Source organism: Anguilla anguilla, chromosome 1 (genome assembly GCF_013347855.1).
Source record: "Anguilla anguilla isolate fAngAng1 chromosome 1, fAngAng1.pri, whole genome shotgun sequence".
Lineage (NCBI taxonomy): Eukaryota > Metazoa > Chordata > Actinopteri > Anguilliformes > Anguillidae > Anguilla > Anguilla anguilla.
In genome coordinates this window covers 73,499,520-73,513,435 of record NC_049201.1, presented here as the reverse complement: position 1 = coordinate 73,513,435, position 13,916 = coordinate 73,499,520, and the positions used below count along the sequence as shown (strand labels likewise).

Here is a 13,916-nt window from a genome sequence, read left to right as displayed (position 1 = left end):
TTGGCGGATTATTTTGTTGGCATTTTAAGGGTGAAAGTGACATTTTACATCGCTGGTCTTTCATTCCAAACGGAAGCAGTTGTTGAGGAGTGAGGAGTTAGCGATATATGTATTTCAATGGACAATGATGTAAATTAATTCAAATTCAGGTGGCGCTCCGTCCTCCTGCTGGGCCCCCCAGTGTCCCACCACCGACTGAACACAAAGAGGGCCAGGGTGAGCAAGTGAACACTGACTGGCCCATTCCACAAAAAAACTGTTTTAAAAAAAAAAAAAACAGTGGACCACAGAAGAAGAATTGTAGGGATTCATAAAGCTGGAAAAGGCTACGAAGGCATTTATAAAGGCCTGGGTGTTCATCAATCCACAAAGATCAAAGATCTTGGAAAGAGCGCAGCATGCAATGCCAAATCAGGTCAAAAACAGCCTCAGGTTAACAGTAAATGACCTGAAGAAATCTCTTCTGCTAGAATTCCTAAAATTCCTCCTAACCATTGCCAAAGCCTGGAGGTAATTGGAGTTAAAAGAGGTTCTACCAGTTACTAGAAACTCCACCTATGGGTTCACATACTTCTCCCCAACTGAACTGTGAATGCAGATGTTATAGTCTGGCACTTTCAAATCTGGACAGGAACTATCTGGACGGTAACAATTCCAAAAGACCAGCGATGTAAAATATCAATTTCAATGTGAAAATGGCAACAAAATAATTACCACAGATTCAAACATTAACGTACCCCGTTAGTTGGCGGATTATTTTGTTGGCATTTTAAGGGTGAAAGTGACATTTTACATCGCTGGTCTTTCATTCCAAACGGAAGCAGTTGTTGAGGAGTGAGGAGTTAGCGATCAATGTATTTCAATGGACAATGATGTAAATGAATTCAAATAAAATACTTGACCGATTTTCAAAATATTCTGGTCCTTGGCCTGCTGTCAGCATGCACAACAAGTATTAGGCTGATCGGCCCAGTAGTATGCGAGATTAGCTGCGGACAGATACACAAACACATGCACGCACGCACGCACGCACGCACGCACACAATAAGCGTTTTAACCAGAGACTGTAAAAAATATGGACAAAGCTACTGTGACGTCACCCATTGACTCTACGTGGGTCTCTAAAACACATTTTGAAGCTCAATGGCGGGCGCGGCCATTTTCTCGATTTGGAGCCAAAACCATAGAGTTAAGCGGTCTTGTGATGTTTAGAATTTGATTGACAGTCCGGTGCGGAAAAGCCCATCGACCTGAACGAGGCTAGTTGACTGTCTGCCGTTACGTTTTAAAATATATTATCAGATGTTTACGGAGTTTAATTTCCATCCGTGACTGTACTGTGTCATGTAATCACGTTATATGTATGACATTAAAAATACAATTAGGCTATGTTCAGTTATCTTCAATTTATGTTTCTCAGCAAAACGAATATGCTTAGCTAGCATATCAGCTTGCCAGTGAGCTAGGTAGGCTATCCGTGGTTAGCTCACGCATTAGCAATATGAACCACAGGGGAATAACATTGACTACACTGATGGTCAATCAATCAGAGACGTGTAGGCTACTGGTGATTTGACTAGGCTAATTTTCGTATAACTGTCTGGTAGATCTGCTGTTAACCGAGCAAGTTATCGTCGTAGGTTTTCGCCACAGTCAGTTAATGAGCCAGTAACTGCAGTGCTACTAGCTACTCCATCGCCGTTTGTGGTGTTCACTTGCTGGGTGACGCTAGCTGACCGATCGTTCGCAAATCACTTTCTATCGAATAAAAATCAACACTGTCAGCGGTGATTAACAAATCTACCAAGTATTTTAATAGCTGATCTGCAGGCGTGTAAATATGACAACGCACTTTGTACAGCAAGTTATCCACCTGGTGCATGAAGACAAAAATGATGTAGCCTACATTGAATTTCTAATTATTATTATATTAGGCTATAATTTTTTTCTTGTAAATCATCAAAACCAATGGAGAAAAGCCAATAGACGCAAGGAGCCCCCAGAACCGATTCTGAGAACCACGGTCTTAAATGCCTAGCTTGTCGGTCTCTTAAATGCTAAAAACATGATCCTTTCTAAATGCCAAGATGGTTAATTTCGTTAAAGGAGTACCATGGTGATTTTCACACTTTCTCGGTTTTATGTGCTATTTGCACAAGAGGCATTGAAGAAACACAATGAGCAAAGTATTAAATATGTCCGTTCTGTATTTTTGGAGAAATATGCGTTTTAAATTCATCGTCCTATTTTCAACCGGTTGAGAAAGTTGTCATTTTGCTACGTCACTAATACAGTAACTACTCCCATTTCCACGCCCCGTAAAGAAATCTGACAGCACACACCGTCCTGCTGTTCTGACAATGCAAATATTTGACTAACGTTAGGTTCACTTAAATTAGAGTGCCTTTAGATTATTTCTGGTTATATTCATTTAGCTAGCTAGCTAACGTTAGCTAGCTGGAGGTTTGCTTTCATAAGACAATGTTATCGATAACGTTAGCTTGCTAGTTTGCTTTTATGAGGACGTTATAGTTGTGCTTTTATCTTAACTTGGCTAGCTAGATATCAAAAATTATAATTGGATATAAGTCAACGTCCTTACCTTAGCTATCTACCGATACTTGATATACTAGCCCTACTAAGCTAGCTAGCTTGTGAAAATTCAGTCTCCCAAAGAGCGCGCGTATCATGGGGGTAGCTATGGAAACGGGGCACGGTCTGTCAATCATAGCTAACTGACAGTTCTCATTACCACGCCCAGACGGTTCGGGTGAATTTTTATCGTGGGAAATTTAGACTTAGAAAAATACGTTTTAAAGTACATTGAAATGGATGAAGAATAAAAAATTATGCACATTTGTTTTGTTGTTGCCTGAAGACAACTGGGAAGTGTCACGTTCAACCACCATGGTACTCCTTTAAATTCTGTGTGTGATTTCATCGTGTGTTGTATATTCAGCAAATGAACCTTGAGACTTCGCTTCGTGAAACTGAAAATGTGTTTATCCCAAAATCGGGATTATAGTAGCCTAGCTTTGTCACATGCGTGAAGCATGGCCCAGGTAGACATTTACGGAATGTACACGACTGACAAGCCGTCAAACACGTCTGGCAGATTGAATGTTTGCCGGTTAAGGTTAGCTAGCTAGCCAAATGGCTTGGTAGCCGAAGTTGCGAACTGTTGTAGCATAGGCTACTACTGGACTACCAAATATAGCAAGCTGACTACGCCTTTCTGCCAAGTAATTATTTGGTTAAGTAGGCTAAAGGAAACAGTAAAAATGACTCGGCTACCGAAAAACTTAAGAGGAGGATTATTTTATGGTCGTCTAGTGCAGCTGTAAATAGCACACGCCATAATTAAATCACCACGAAATGGGATGCCTGTATTTTCAGACTTAATACAGGCGGACCGTGGCCGGAGCCGCCCACCCCAGTGACCATAGACGGTACCCCTACTGTAGCCTAGTCCTCCGCAGTAATCCGGAAGTGACGCAAGCTGTACCTCATTGGTCCAGAACAAATATTGGCACTGTGCCCAAATGACGCAATAAATCATGAAATCGACCCATGGACAGTCATAAGACGAATAAAATACACCTATTATGACTATTTGTTCTTGTGAGAAAAAATTCTTGACTTTGTATTTTGATCGCATTTGTACCGTAGACTTACATGGAAACCGGATATGAAAACACCTATACTGGAGCCATCCGTAGTGGCGCTAGTGAGCAACCAGGAACTACAACACCAGGAAATGAGCTTCAAAAACGAAGTCTGGTTTTGGCCGCTTGGTTTTAACAGGGAGGGTTTTTTCCCCTCACACCGCGCCCTCACCAGCTGCAGAGAGTTGGGCGCCGTTGCCATGCGGGCGATGAAGTGCAGCCTCTGTATCCGGGCCCACATGGAGACGGTCTCCTGGGGAGGGGGCGCGGGGGGAGGCCCGCCCCACAGGGGGTGGATGAACCCCCGGAACTGCAGCGTGACGTTGGTCTCTGTGGAGGGACTCAGCGTGATGGCGGTGCTACGCAAGATGGAGACCTGTGGGAGAGAAAAAGAGAGAGCGCAAAAGGGGGAGAGGGGGAGAGAGAGAGAAAGGGGGGGGGGGGAGAAAGAGAAAAAAGAAATTGAGAGAGAGGGAAGAGGGAGCCAGAGAGAGAGTGAGAGAAAAGGAGCGAGAGATTTTAAGAAAGAGGATGAGAGAGACGGAGAGAGTGAGAGAGAGACAGAGAAAGACAAAGAGAAAGGGAAAGGGAGAGAAGAGGCAAGCAGTCCCAGTCAGTAGAGAAGCGGGTGAGTTTGTACTCGTGTTATCTTAGACAGAGAGAGAGAGAGCAGAGTGGACTGAGAGTAGAAAGGGGTGCAGTGAACGTGTGAGGGGGGCTCGTACCTTGTCGGGCTGGGACACGTTGCGGGGGTACTGGTAGGTGAGCAGGTGCAGTCCCGGGACATAGTTCTCAGTGCGACAGGAGTGGAGGGAGGTGAGGAATCGGGTGCGCTCCCCCCACCAGCCGTACGCCCCTGAGATCTGGTCCACACGGCAGGCACTCTGCTCTGAGGGCCCAAAGCGGAGAGAGAGAAGGGGGGGGGAGGAGGAGTGAGTGCAGGCCACATACGGGCCTCTCCGCTTTCCATCCCCACACACCTTCACACAAAACAGCAACACCTCAACAACCCGCCCGCTCCCTCGCTCGCTCGCTCTCACCTGACACGGGCAGGCAGGACTCGTTCTGCACGCACCAGCCGAAATCTCCGGGGGCTCGGGGGAGCGAGCGGGGCGCCCCGCTGAACACCAGACAGGACTGGCAGTCCGACAGGAACCTGGCCAGGCCCAGACACCCGGTGCTGCCGCACTGCGGAGAGAGCGGGAACTGCGGTCAGAGCACAGACGAGCGCCTTGTGCGCGACGAGCGCTAGGCTAACCGCGGTGCGGGATGTCTTACGGGATTGGCCGGCTGGTATTCCCGGCACCGCCCCTCACACCAGCTGCACTCCGGGTTCTTCAGACACCAGCTCTCATCTGGAGCCTCTGCACACACTGCATCCTGTAACACAGTGCTACTGTTACACACATTACCCTGCATCCTGTAACACAGTGCTACTGTTACACACATTACCCTGCATCCTGTAACACAGTGCTACTGTTACACACATTACCCAGCATCCTGTAACACAGTGCTACTGTTACACACATTACCCTGCATCCTGTGACACAGTGCTACTGTTACACACATTACCCTGCATCCTGTGACACAGTGCTACTGTTACACACATTACCCTGCATCCTGTAACACAGTGCTACTGTTACACACATTACCCTGCATCCTATAACACAGTGCTACTGTTACACACATTACCCTGCATCCTGTGACACAGTGCTACTGTTACACACATTACCCTGCATCCTGTGACACAGTGCTACTGTTACACACATTACCCTGCATCCTGTAACACAGTGCTACTGTTACACACATTACCCTGCATCCTGTAACACAGTGCTACTGTTACACACATTACCCTGCATCCTGTAACACAGTGCTACTGTTACACACATTACCCTGCATCCTGTGACACAGTGCTACTGTTACACACATTACCCTGCATCCTGTAACACAGTGCTACTGTTATACACATTACCCTGCATCCTGTGACACAGTGCTACTGTTACACACATTACCCTGCATCCTGTGACACAGTGCTACTGTTACACACATTACCCTGCATCCTGTAACACAGTGCTACTGTTACACACATTACCCTGCATCCTGTAACACAGTGCTACTGTTACACACATTACCCTGCATCCTGTAACACAGTGCTACTGTTACACACATTACCCTGCATCCTGTAACACAGTGCTACTGTTACACACATTACCCTGCATCCTGTAACACAGTGCTACTGTTACACACATTACCCTGCATCCTGTAACACAGTGCTACTGTTACACACATTACCCTGCATCCCGCATCCTGTAACACAGTACGACACACATGTACAGGGCTACCCTATACACCACACCACACGTCTCACCATTACTTCCTATTCCTTTCTCTTCCCTCCCCTCCTCCACCCCTCAGCCCAACTACTCACTCACCCTGTCTCCAGGGTCGCTGCTGACAAACAGCGGGACCTTGTAAGCAACCAGGTCTCCACGGGCAACGCCACTGTAACCCCCGGCAACAAGCAGCACGCGCCCCTCCATCGCAGCGGCAACGTGGGAATAGCGTCCTCTCACGGTTTCGCCTCCTAAGATGGAGGAAAAGGCAGCTGCACAGCACTGACCACACAGCACTGACCACATCGGCCGTGATCTACAGCAGTCATTCTCAGCCCGGTTCTTGGAGATCTACAGTCCGGGAGCTTTTCTTTATTCACCCCTAATTAGGAAGACCTGATTCTACTATCTAGCAGCTCAGCGAGACTTCTAGCCGTCGAATGAGGTGTGCTTTGGAGCGGGGTTGGAGAGAAAACCTAAAGGACGGTGGATTTCCAGGACCAGGGCTGGGAACCACTGATCAACAGCATCACAAAGTTCAGTCCATTCAGTGGCATTCAGGCAGCACCGGCCACTGCAGCAAACCGCTCCAATAAGCATTTTCTTATTGTTAACCATTAATCATCAGTCCTGCCCACAAGTGGACTCACAACCAGTAATGGCATATTAAGGTTTGTGTAAAGGCGGCACTGTTGAACCCTTGAAGGTGCATTATCACAAATATGTGATTAGAATGTTCTGAACTGTTGTAATGCTAGATGTAACAATCACTACTGGTAATCAAACACGATGGAGTTCTAGGACGCTGGCTTTTGAATTCTGAAATAACATTTTAAAAAGTAATTTTAAAAAAGTACTGGTCAAAGGGTTTATTCTCCTGTTCTGATGTACAGGGGCCCGGTGCTGTAACTCACTGTGTAAAAGACTCTCCCCTGCAGAGACCCACTGGTGACAGCCCAGGTGATAGAAGAAGATCTCTTCATCGTAACACTTCTCCTCCTGGTAGTGGATGTGAACATTCCCACCTGTCAGCGAGATGTGGAGAGATGTGTAGGGAGGTGAAAGGACAACGAAGAAGAGAAGGGAAAAGAAGAACAAAAAGGCAGACGGGCTACTTTAGTGTGAGCAGAAACGCAATACAGCTCAGCCCGGCCATGTTATCTGCAGTTCCTACTAACAACATCTCAGCACAGCTCCACCCACTATACACATATACACGCCCTCACACTTCCGTGACACATACTTCCAGGGTTGTGAGGCACACCCCTAGAACTGCAAGACATGCCCCCAGAGCTATAAGATATGCCCCCAGGACTGTGAGACATGCCCCCAGGACTATGAGACACGCCCCCAGGACAGAGAGACACACCCCCAGGACCATTAGACACACCCCCAGGACCATTAGATACACCCCCAGGACACCATTAGACACACCCTCAGGACCATTAGACACACGGCCAGAACTGTGACACACGCCACAAGCACCCCCAGGCCATACTCACCGTACACCACCATGTAGTTCCCGATGATGGTGGCCGAGTGGAAGGCCCGTTCTCTGGGCCCGCTGGTTGGGAACCGGGACCGGAAGGAGGTCCAGAAGCGGCGGTCCACGTGGAACGCGTCGGTGGCGTTCACGCGCACGCTGAACCTGGGAAGAGGCAGCCGGTCACCAAAGGGTCTGCTGTGACGGGCACAGAAGGCCGGTCCTGCACACTGCAACACCACCACCGCTCACCCAGGAGCGTTTCTCCATGAAAAAGGAGAGCACATCAAATCCACTACATCTGCACGTCGCTTCTTACAGAAAACAGCCCCTCCAAGCCTCACCTGGCGGTGGTGGGGCGGTGCCCCCCGTAGACCAGCAGCATTCGGGACGGGGCGTGAAAGACCATGGAGTGTCCCGCCGTAGCGGGCGGCTTCCCCCCCGAGGGCCGGACCGTCTCCCACACGCGACCGCTCAAGTTGAAGCGACTCAGCGACGAGGAGAACATGTCCTCTTCTGTCCGTCCTGCAGGAGATGGGCACGGGGACAGGGGCTGATCACTCTCTTCACCCATTTAATATTTAAGAATTTTTATACAATATTTTCTGGAAAGCCTGAATGCCAAACGTGCCACACACCCCCAAAGACATATACGTAGTTATCCACAACGGCCGCTGCGTGATTGGCCAGTTTTGGAGCTCCCGGCGAGTCCCACTGGCCGAGCTGCTGCCAGTCGTCCTCCAGGGGGCGATACATCCAGACGTCGCTGGCCAGGGAACCGTTGGTGAGCTCTCCCCCAAAGATGACCATGTTCCCCTGCCATTCCACAGCTGTGTGAGAGTGACGAGCCGCCTGAGGGAGGGTGGGGTCGGGGGGGAGGGGGAGGGGGAGAGGGAGAGGGAGAGAGAGAGAGAGAGAACAGAGGGGGGTGGTCTCATTCAAGCCCAGGCAGCAGCATGGTAATGTAAAGAAACCGCCGGGGGGTACAGATGGATGTGATGCCCAAAAAAAGCACTGAGAGTACTCACTGGACAGTATGCATGCGACCTTCTCTCCCACTTGTTGTTTGTGAAGTTGTATTTCACCAGGTCCCCGAGAGCTTTATTCAGATCAAATCCTGAGGCACAAAAACGTGTGCACCAGTAGATTATTGGTAAAGATCTGTGATTTACACTCAGTCAGAGCATCCTGGTTTTTCCTAAAAACGTGTCAGAACAATGAAGACAAAGATCTAGGATGAAGCTACTACCCCATTAAATGGTCCTTTACCAGAAGTAACATCAACTCGGTCAGTCGAGCATGCTCACACACATGCACAAAATCAGCTGGAGTCATTGGCGCATTACACCCTGTCACAACAGTGAACACATGTCCAAACAAACTAGCCTGGTGAGATCATATGAGGAAACCAGCCTCACCTCCAAAGATGTACATGGCGCCAGTGGACGGCACGTACACTCCCGCGGCAGCGGTACGAGGGGCCATCTGGTCATCGCCCCCACTCACCTCCCACCACTGCCCCGCCCCACTGTCGTCACGGAGACCCAGCTGGCAGCTCTGCCCCACAAAGCCAGAGGTGCAGAGACAATGTTCCCCAGTCTGAAGACACAGCAACAGCATCAGCAGAATGAATGACGCTTCACAGTAAACTAGCTGAACAGGCCTTATTGGATTCTGCTGAAATTACACTGCTTCCAATATCATTATTCTCCAGTTTGATTTGTTTCCTTTTCGAAAAAAAAAAAAAAAAATTTTAAAAAGGGCCCGATGATTGACATGGTAAAATAAGCATGCACAGCCAGCCCTTTTCGACTTTTGCTCTTGGAGTAAACCGACCACGTGTCCGTGGGCATTACGCCAAAACTGAACCACAAGGGAAAATAAATGAATGACAACTATAGCTACTCGGTTAATCGAGCATCCAAGCGGGGGCTGAATTCAACCGCAAAAAAAACGAGGCACTCTGGGAACATGGCGCACAAAGGCCAAACCCTCGAGCCTCTGAACGGCTTCTATCGCCGCCCAAGCCACACGAGCACCGGATTTCTCACCGTGTCACAGACCCCATGCAGGACGCAAGCCTGGGAGCACAGGGGGGTGGCGCAGCCAGGGCCGCCCCAGCCTGGGTGACACAGGCAGCGGGCCAAGGCATGGTCGCACCGGCCGTGACCCCCACAAGCCCCGGGGCACACCGAGAAGGAGTAGGTGGCATTGAAGCCCAGAAGGTTGTAGTTGGCATCGCTGAAGAGGTGCAGCAGCATCTTGGGATGAGACAGGGATTACGTTTGGGAGGCAGGGAGCAGGGCCTTATGCTAGATTCACTAAACTTCATTTTCTACTACTCTATACTGCTGAAGATGAGAAAGGGAATGCTAGCACAAAATTCTATTTGTAGGGGTCTGTAATTTACCTACTGACAAACCGCACCACAAACTACATCTTCTAGGTCAAGACTGCACTATACATAGTACCGGTGCCTAGTGAAAACTTTACAAGAGTGAGTTATCTTGGCAGACGTTGGCACTGATTATATTAAAATAAAAGAGTACTAATCACTTAATGGTCATTTGCCGTTTAAAGATTCAAGACCCCCGCTAGACCCCAACCCACTAAAACACTAGCCAGTACATCCTGTTGGTCAGTCTCTCAATTTGATATTTTTGGCACCAACACAGGCCCACGCCAGTACCAACGTCTGAAAGGTGAGATGCAATCAGACAGTTCAGTGAATTATTTTTGGGCGCGCAGTATTTTGTAATTATCTTCCCTGGCCTGGCTTCTGTTGAGTCTTACAGACTGTGAATGTTTGCAGTGTTGGCATTTACCTTGCCAGACTTGGCCTCTATGGGCTGTGGCAGTGTGGTACCAGTCAGACTGGCCAGCAAGGGGCTGTCGTAGGAGTCTCCATCATACACAAACAGGTAATCATATGTGCACTCTGTCTCCATGAAGGTGAAGTTCAGGACAATACTGTAACTACTGCTTGGGGCTGAGAAAGAAAGGAAGAGAGAATGATACTAGGTTAAAACACTAAAAGAGGCTAACCTTTATTTGAAACACCATCATATCTAGAATCCTGTCCCTCCCAAACACCCTCTTTTTGGCAGGGTGCCAACTAACTTTTTCAGGTGCCCTAAAAAAACACATAGCCTGCAGCCACTTATAGCCACTCAGCTGCATCCATCCATTCCTGGGTGATGTTATGGTCAATTATGAGTCACCTTATTGCCCCACAACGAAAGGTAAAAATTTGATTCTGGACTGGCAAGTCACTAGGCTGAGAAAAAGCACTTCAGCTAGACATATCCTCCAACATTGTCCAGTTCAGCACCTTTCTGTTCTTGGCTTCTCGTACTAAATCTACAGCTATAACCATCTCATGTAGACATAGATTAGAATGCAACATTGGTATACCTCTGTGATGGCCTACTGGAGAGAGACTACAGTCCACCCAACCTTTCACCTTCGAACAAAACCTTGTCCCGCGTTCTGAAATGTCTCACCCTTGATAAGCCACTCGCAATTCCCATTCACAGAGTAGTTGCCCATTCCGTCGGTGACATGTCCAGGGGGCCCCCTCAGGACCTGCCTGTGGCCTTTACAGTCCCCTGCCCAGCTCTGAGGCACCCAGGCTAACAACAGTGGCATCAGTAGGGCAGGTAGGAAGGCCGCCATCTCTTTCCTCTGCCAGAGAAGGAGGGAGAGAGAGATGTGAAGGAGTCACACACTCTGTCTCCGTCTCACGGGCTTCGAACCTTTCTGAGAATTGAAAATACGACAAATTTCAACAAATTATGAACCAAATACATTCCAGATGAGACGAAGGAGAACTATTTTCACTTTGATTATCATGTGAAACAATGCAACGAAAATTAGTGGTGATCGTTGGTTATAGTTTTTCATTCAGATATTTAAAAAGCAATAATCACGAGACAATGATGATGTCAATTTCCCGAAATATATCGATGCAGTTAGCTGGACAATCTTATAAATGTAGATAGTGAATTCAGATACATTAGATAAACACTGACGTTAAGACAGTTAGTAAATCTTACAGATACACGTAAATTACACATCTCATGTTACTAAGCTAATGTTATTAATCCTATAATTATTCAATGTGATTAGCTACATAGCCAATTTCGGATATGATTAGTTGGCTATACGCATGGTTCTTCAACAATACGTTTTTTTTTTTTTTTTTAAAGCATAAAGCCAAGGCCATTTATTCAGCTACATCTGAGCAGTGAACGTTATCAAACCTCGGTAGGTAGCCAGCCGGCCAACTGATCCAATATTTTTACGAGTCTTTCGCAGGTTATTAAATAATAGGAGACTGGTAATCGTCAGCAAAAAAATGTTGACATCGCTGTAGAATTTAGAATCAATGTAGACTTAGCAAGCGACCTAACGTTGGATAACGTAAAGTTGATGCTGCTGAATAGGATTGTTGAATTGCAAATCCTGGTCGAGTAACCGTTAGCTTAGCTGGCTGTTCCCGTTAGACTACATTTAAAAGTACAAGATAACCGTTGCCACCCACGTAACCCATGCTCCCTTCGATTAAATTAACCACAAATTTAACAAGTAAATCACGTCTTACCCTAACGTTATCCTCTGAAAACCTTAGGTCGGACAACATAGCTAGTCTAGCTCCATAAAGTCATTGAAAATAAATAGGTAGTCAAACGTTTACATAGGTCTATACTACGCTAGCATACAGACCAGATACATCAAATAGCTAATATTTAATTATGCTGTGATACTCACTATTTTCCGTGTCTTCATAGCCCACGTCTTTAACCAAGCAGTGGCATATCAATCCCGCTTTCCAGACATGAACAATCCAGACCGTTTTACAAAGCTTCAGTGGACCCCAGAGCCTGTATCCGCGATATACTGAACCGTTAATTTGTACTCCAGCTCGAGGAGTTTCCGCGGCCTGCACGATCTTGTTGACGAATTAGCTAGCTGGCTAGCGTTAGCTGCCACCTAGATAGTTCCATATAAAGTCAATTAAATTGATAATTGCATGATATTAATTTGAAACTCGGGTCGAATACATGGCATGGCGTGTGCATGTCAACTGGTATCACGACTATATTGTAATCTTAGTATGTTTTCTAATCTTTAATGTTTCCAGACCAGCTGTTCTTCCATTTGAGGGTATGACTATCCATCAACATTACAGAGCTAGCTAGGTCCAAATTTACGGTCCTTGTTGTGTTACCCTTGTTGCTGGTTACCAACACAAAGCGGAGGCGTGAACAGGCAAACCTCAGAACACGGCAAAAACGACATTGCCTCCTATCTAAGCCCACCAGTACAGCAGTAAGAAATCCAACTATGTATATCGTATTCTTCTTCGGTGGGATTCATGGCAGCTATTGTGTAAGTAAGGTGCCACCTACTGTGCTGGAGTGGGGATCAGATCAGGCCATTGTCCCCAAGAGGACTCATTGGGTCTCAATCACGAAACGTGTGCGATCCAACAGTTCTGTGGTACGAACACATTTGCTCATGAACTGCGTGTGATAACGACCAGACAGAAAGTCCAGAAGAAAGCAGCAGTCCAACGGAATCCCCACGTGGCATCCTTCATTAATGAATATTTTGACTTTGATTGGCAAAAGTATTAAGCCCCGCCTCCCACACCATATACCAAAGCCTTATTGCCGTTTTGTTGTTGTTTTTAATGCATAAATCGGTTATTGCCACATTAACTGAGCTTTTCATTTATTTCATGCAAGATAATCTTATTTGAAATGAAATGGCCTGGTGTCAATTAGATAAATACCTCATTTTGCAATGTTTCAGATATAACAATACACATAACTTTATTCACAGATCACTACATTGTCCTCATGTAATTTTACAAAACTTACTACAGTGGGCTACTTGGAAGTGTTGATGTACAGTAATTTACAGTAATCGTAGTAAAAATCCAGCAGTTAACTGTAGAGGTAGTGATCTGCTGCCTAAACTGCTCTGCTACAGGTGAATTTGTCTTTAGTGCAGTGGCTAATGCAGCCACCTCTCACCCCGGAGTTTGAACATTGTTAGGTCCTTGGTCATTACATTGATTTCACAGTAAAGTTTTGTGTTTTGCAATTGCAATTCCAGTGTTATACAGTGTTTGTAGTAAAGTAATGGTTACTGTATTTCACATTAAAGTAATAACAATAATTTAACACTGTAAATGTTACACTGGTTTAACATAGTAAACCAGCTGCCAGTAAGTTACTCAATTTTCACAGAAACTTACTGGCAACCAGTTTCCTCAGGAAAAAGATCAGGAGCATGTGTTGTATTATGTTCCATCCTTAGAACAAAGCATTTACGGTGGAACATATAGGTTAAAACCAGGAGATCATTCCAGCCATTAAACAAGTTCAATGAAACGGGCTGCATAAGCTAAGACATATTGAGACATAT

General features: G+C 46.6%; 1 protein-coding gene across 4 annotated transcripts in view; it reads right to left on the bottom strand.

The window, feature by feature from the left end:
* LOC118229788 (multiple epidermal growth factor-like domains protein 8) overlaps positions 1-13,080 on the bottom strand; it is a 52,440-nt gene extending 39,360 nt beyond the window's left edge. Inside the window, exons 1-15 of one of the 4 annotated variants that reach the window (XM_035422150.1) lie at positions 12,252-13,080; positions 10,985-11,240; positions 10,307-10,470; positions 9,533-9,742; positions 8,900-9,080; positions 8,510-8,598; positions 8,120-8,333; positions 7,826-8,006; positions 7,501-7,646; positions 6,913-7,023; positions 6,098-6,249; positions 4,944-5,045; positions 4,706-4,853; positions 4,391-4,554; positions 3,838-4,041 (exon numbers count right to left, since the gene is read on the bottom strand). In XM_035422150.1, coding sequence (XP_035278041.1) covers positions 3,838-4,041; positions 4,391-4,554; positions 4,706-4,853; positions 4,944-5,045; positions 6,098-6,249; positions 6,913-7,023; positions 7,501-7,646; positions 7,826-8,006; positions 8,120-8,333; positions 8,510-8,598; positions 8,900-9,080; positions 9,533-9,742; positions 10,307-10,470; positions 10,985-11,156 — 2,238 coding nt within the window. In that variant the 5' untranslated portion in view covers positions 11,157-11,240; positions 12,252-13,080. Of the gene's footprint in view, positions 1-3,837; positions 4,042-4,390; positions 4,555-4,705; positions 4,854-4,943; positions 5,046-6,097; positions 6,250-6,912; positions 7,024-7,500; positions 7,647-7,825; positions 8,007-8,119; positions 8,334-8,509; positions 8,599-8,899; positions 9,081-9,532; positions 9,743-10,306; positions 10,471-10,984; positions 11,241-12,251 lie in introns of those variants that run through there. The other 3 variants (XM_035422160.1, XM_035422140.1, XM_035422170.1) reach the window with 3 other exon arrangements.
* Positions 13,081-13,916: the final 836 nt, after the last annotated feature.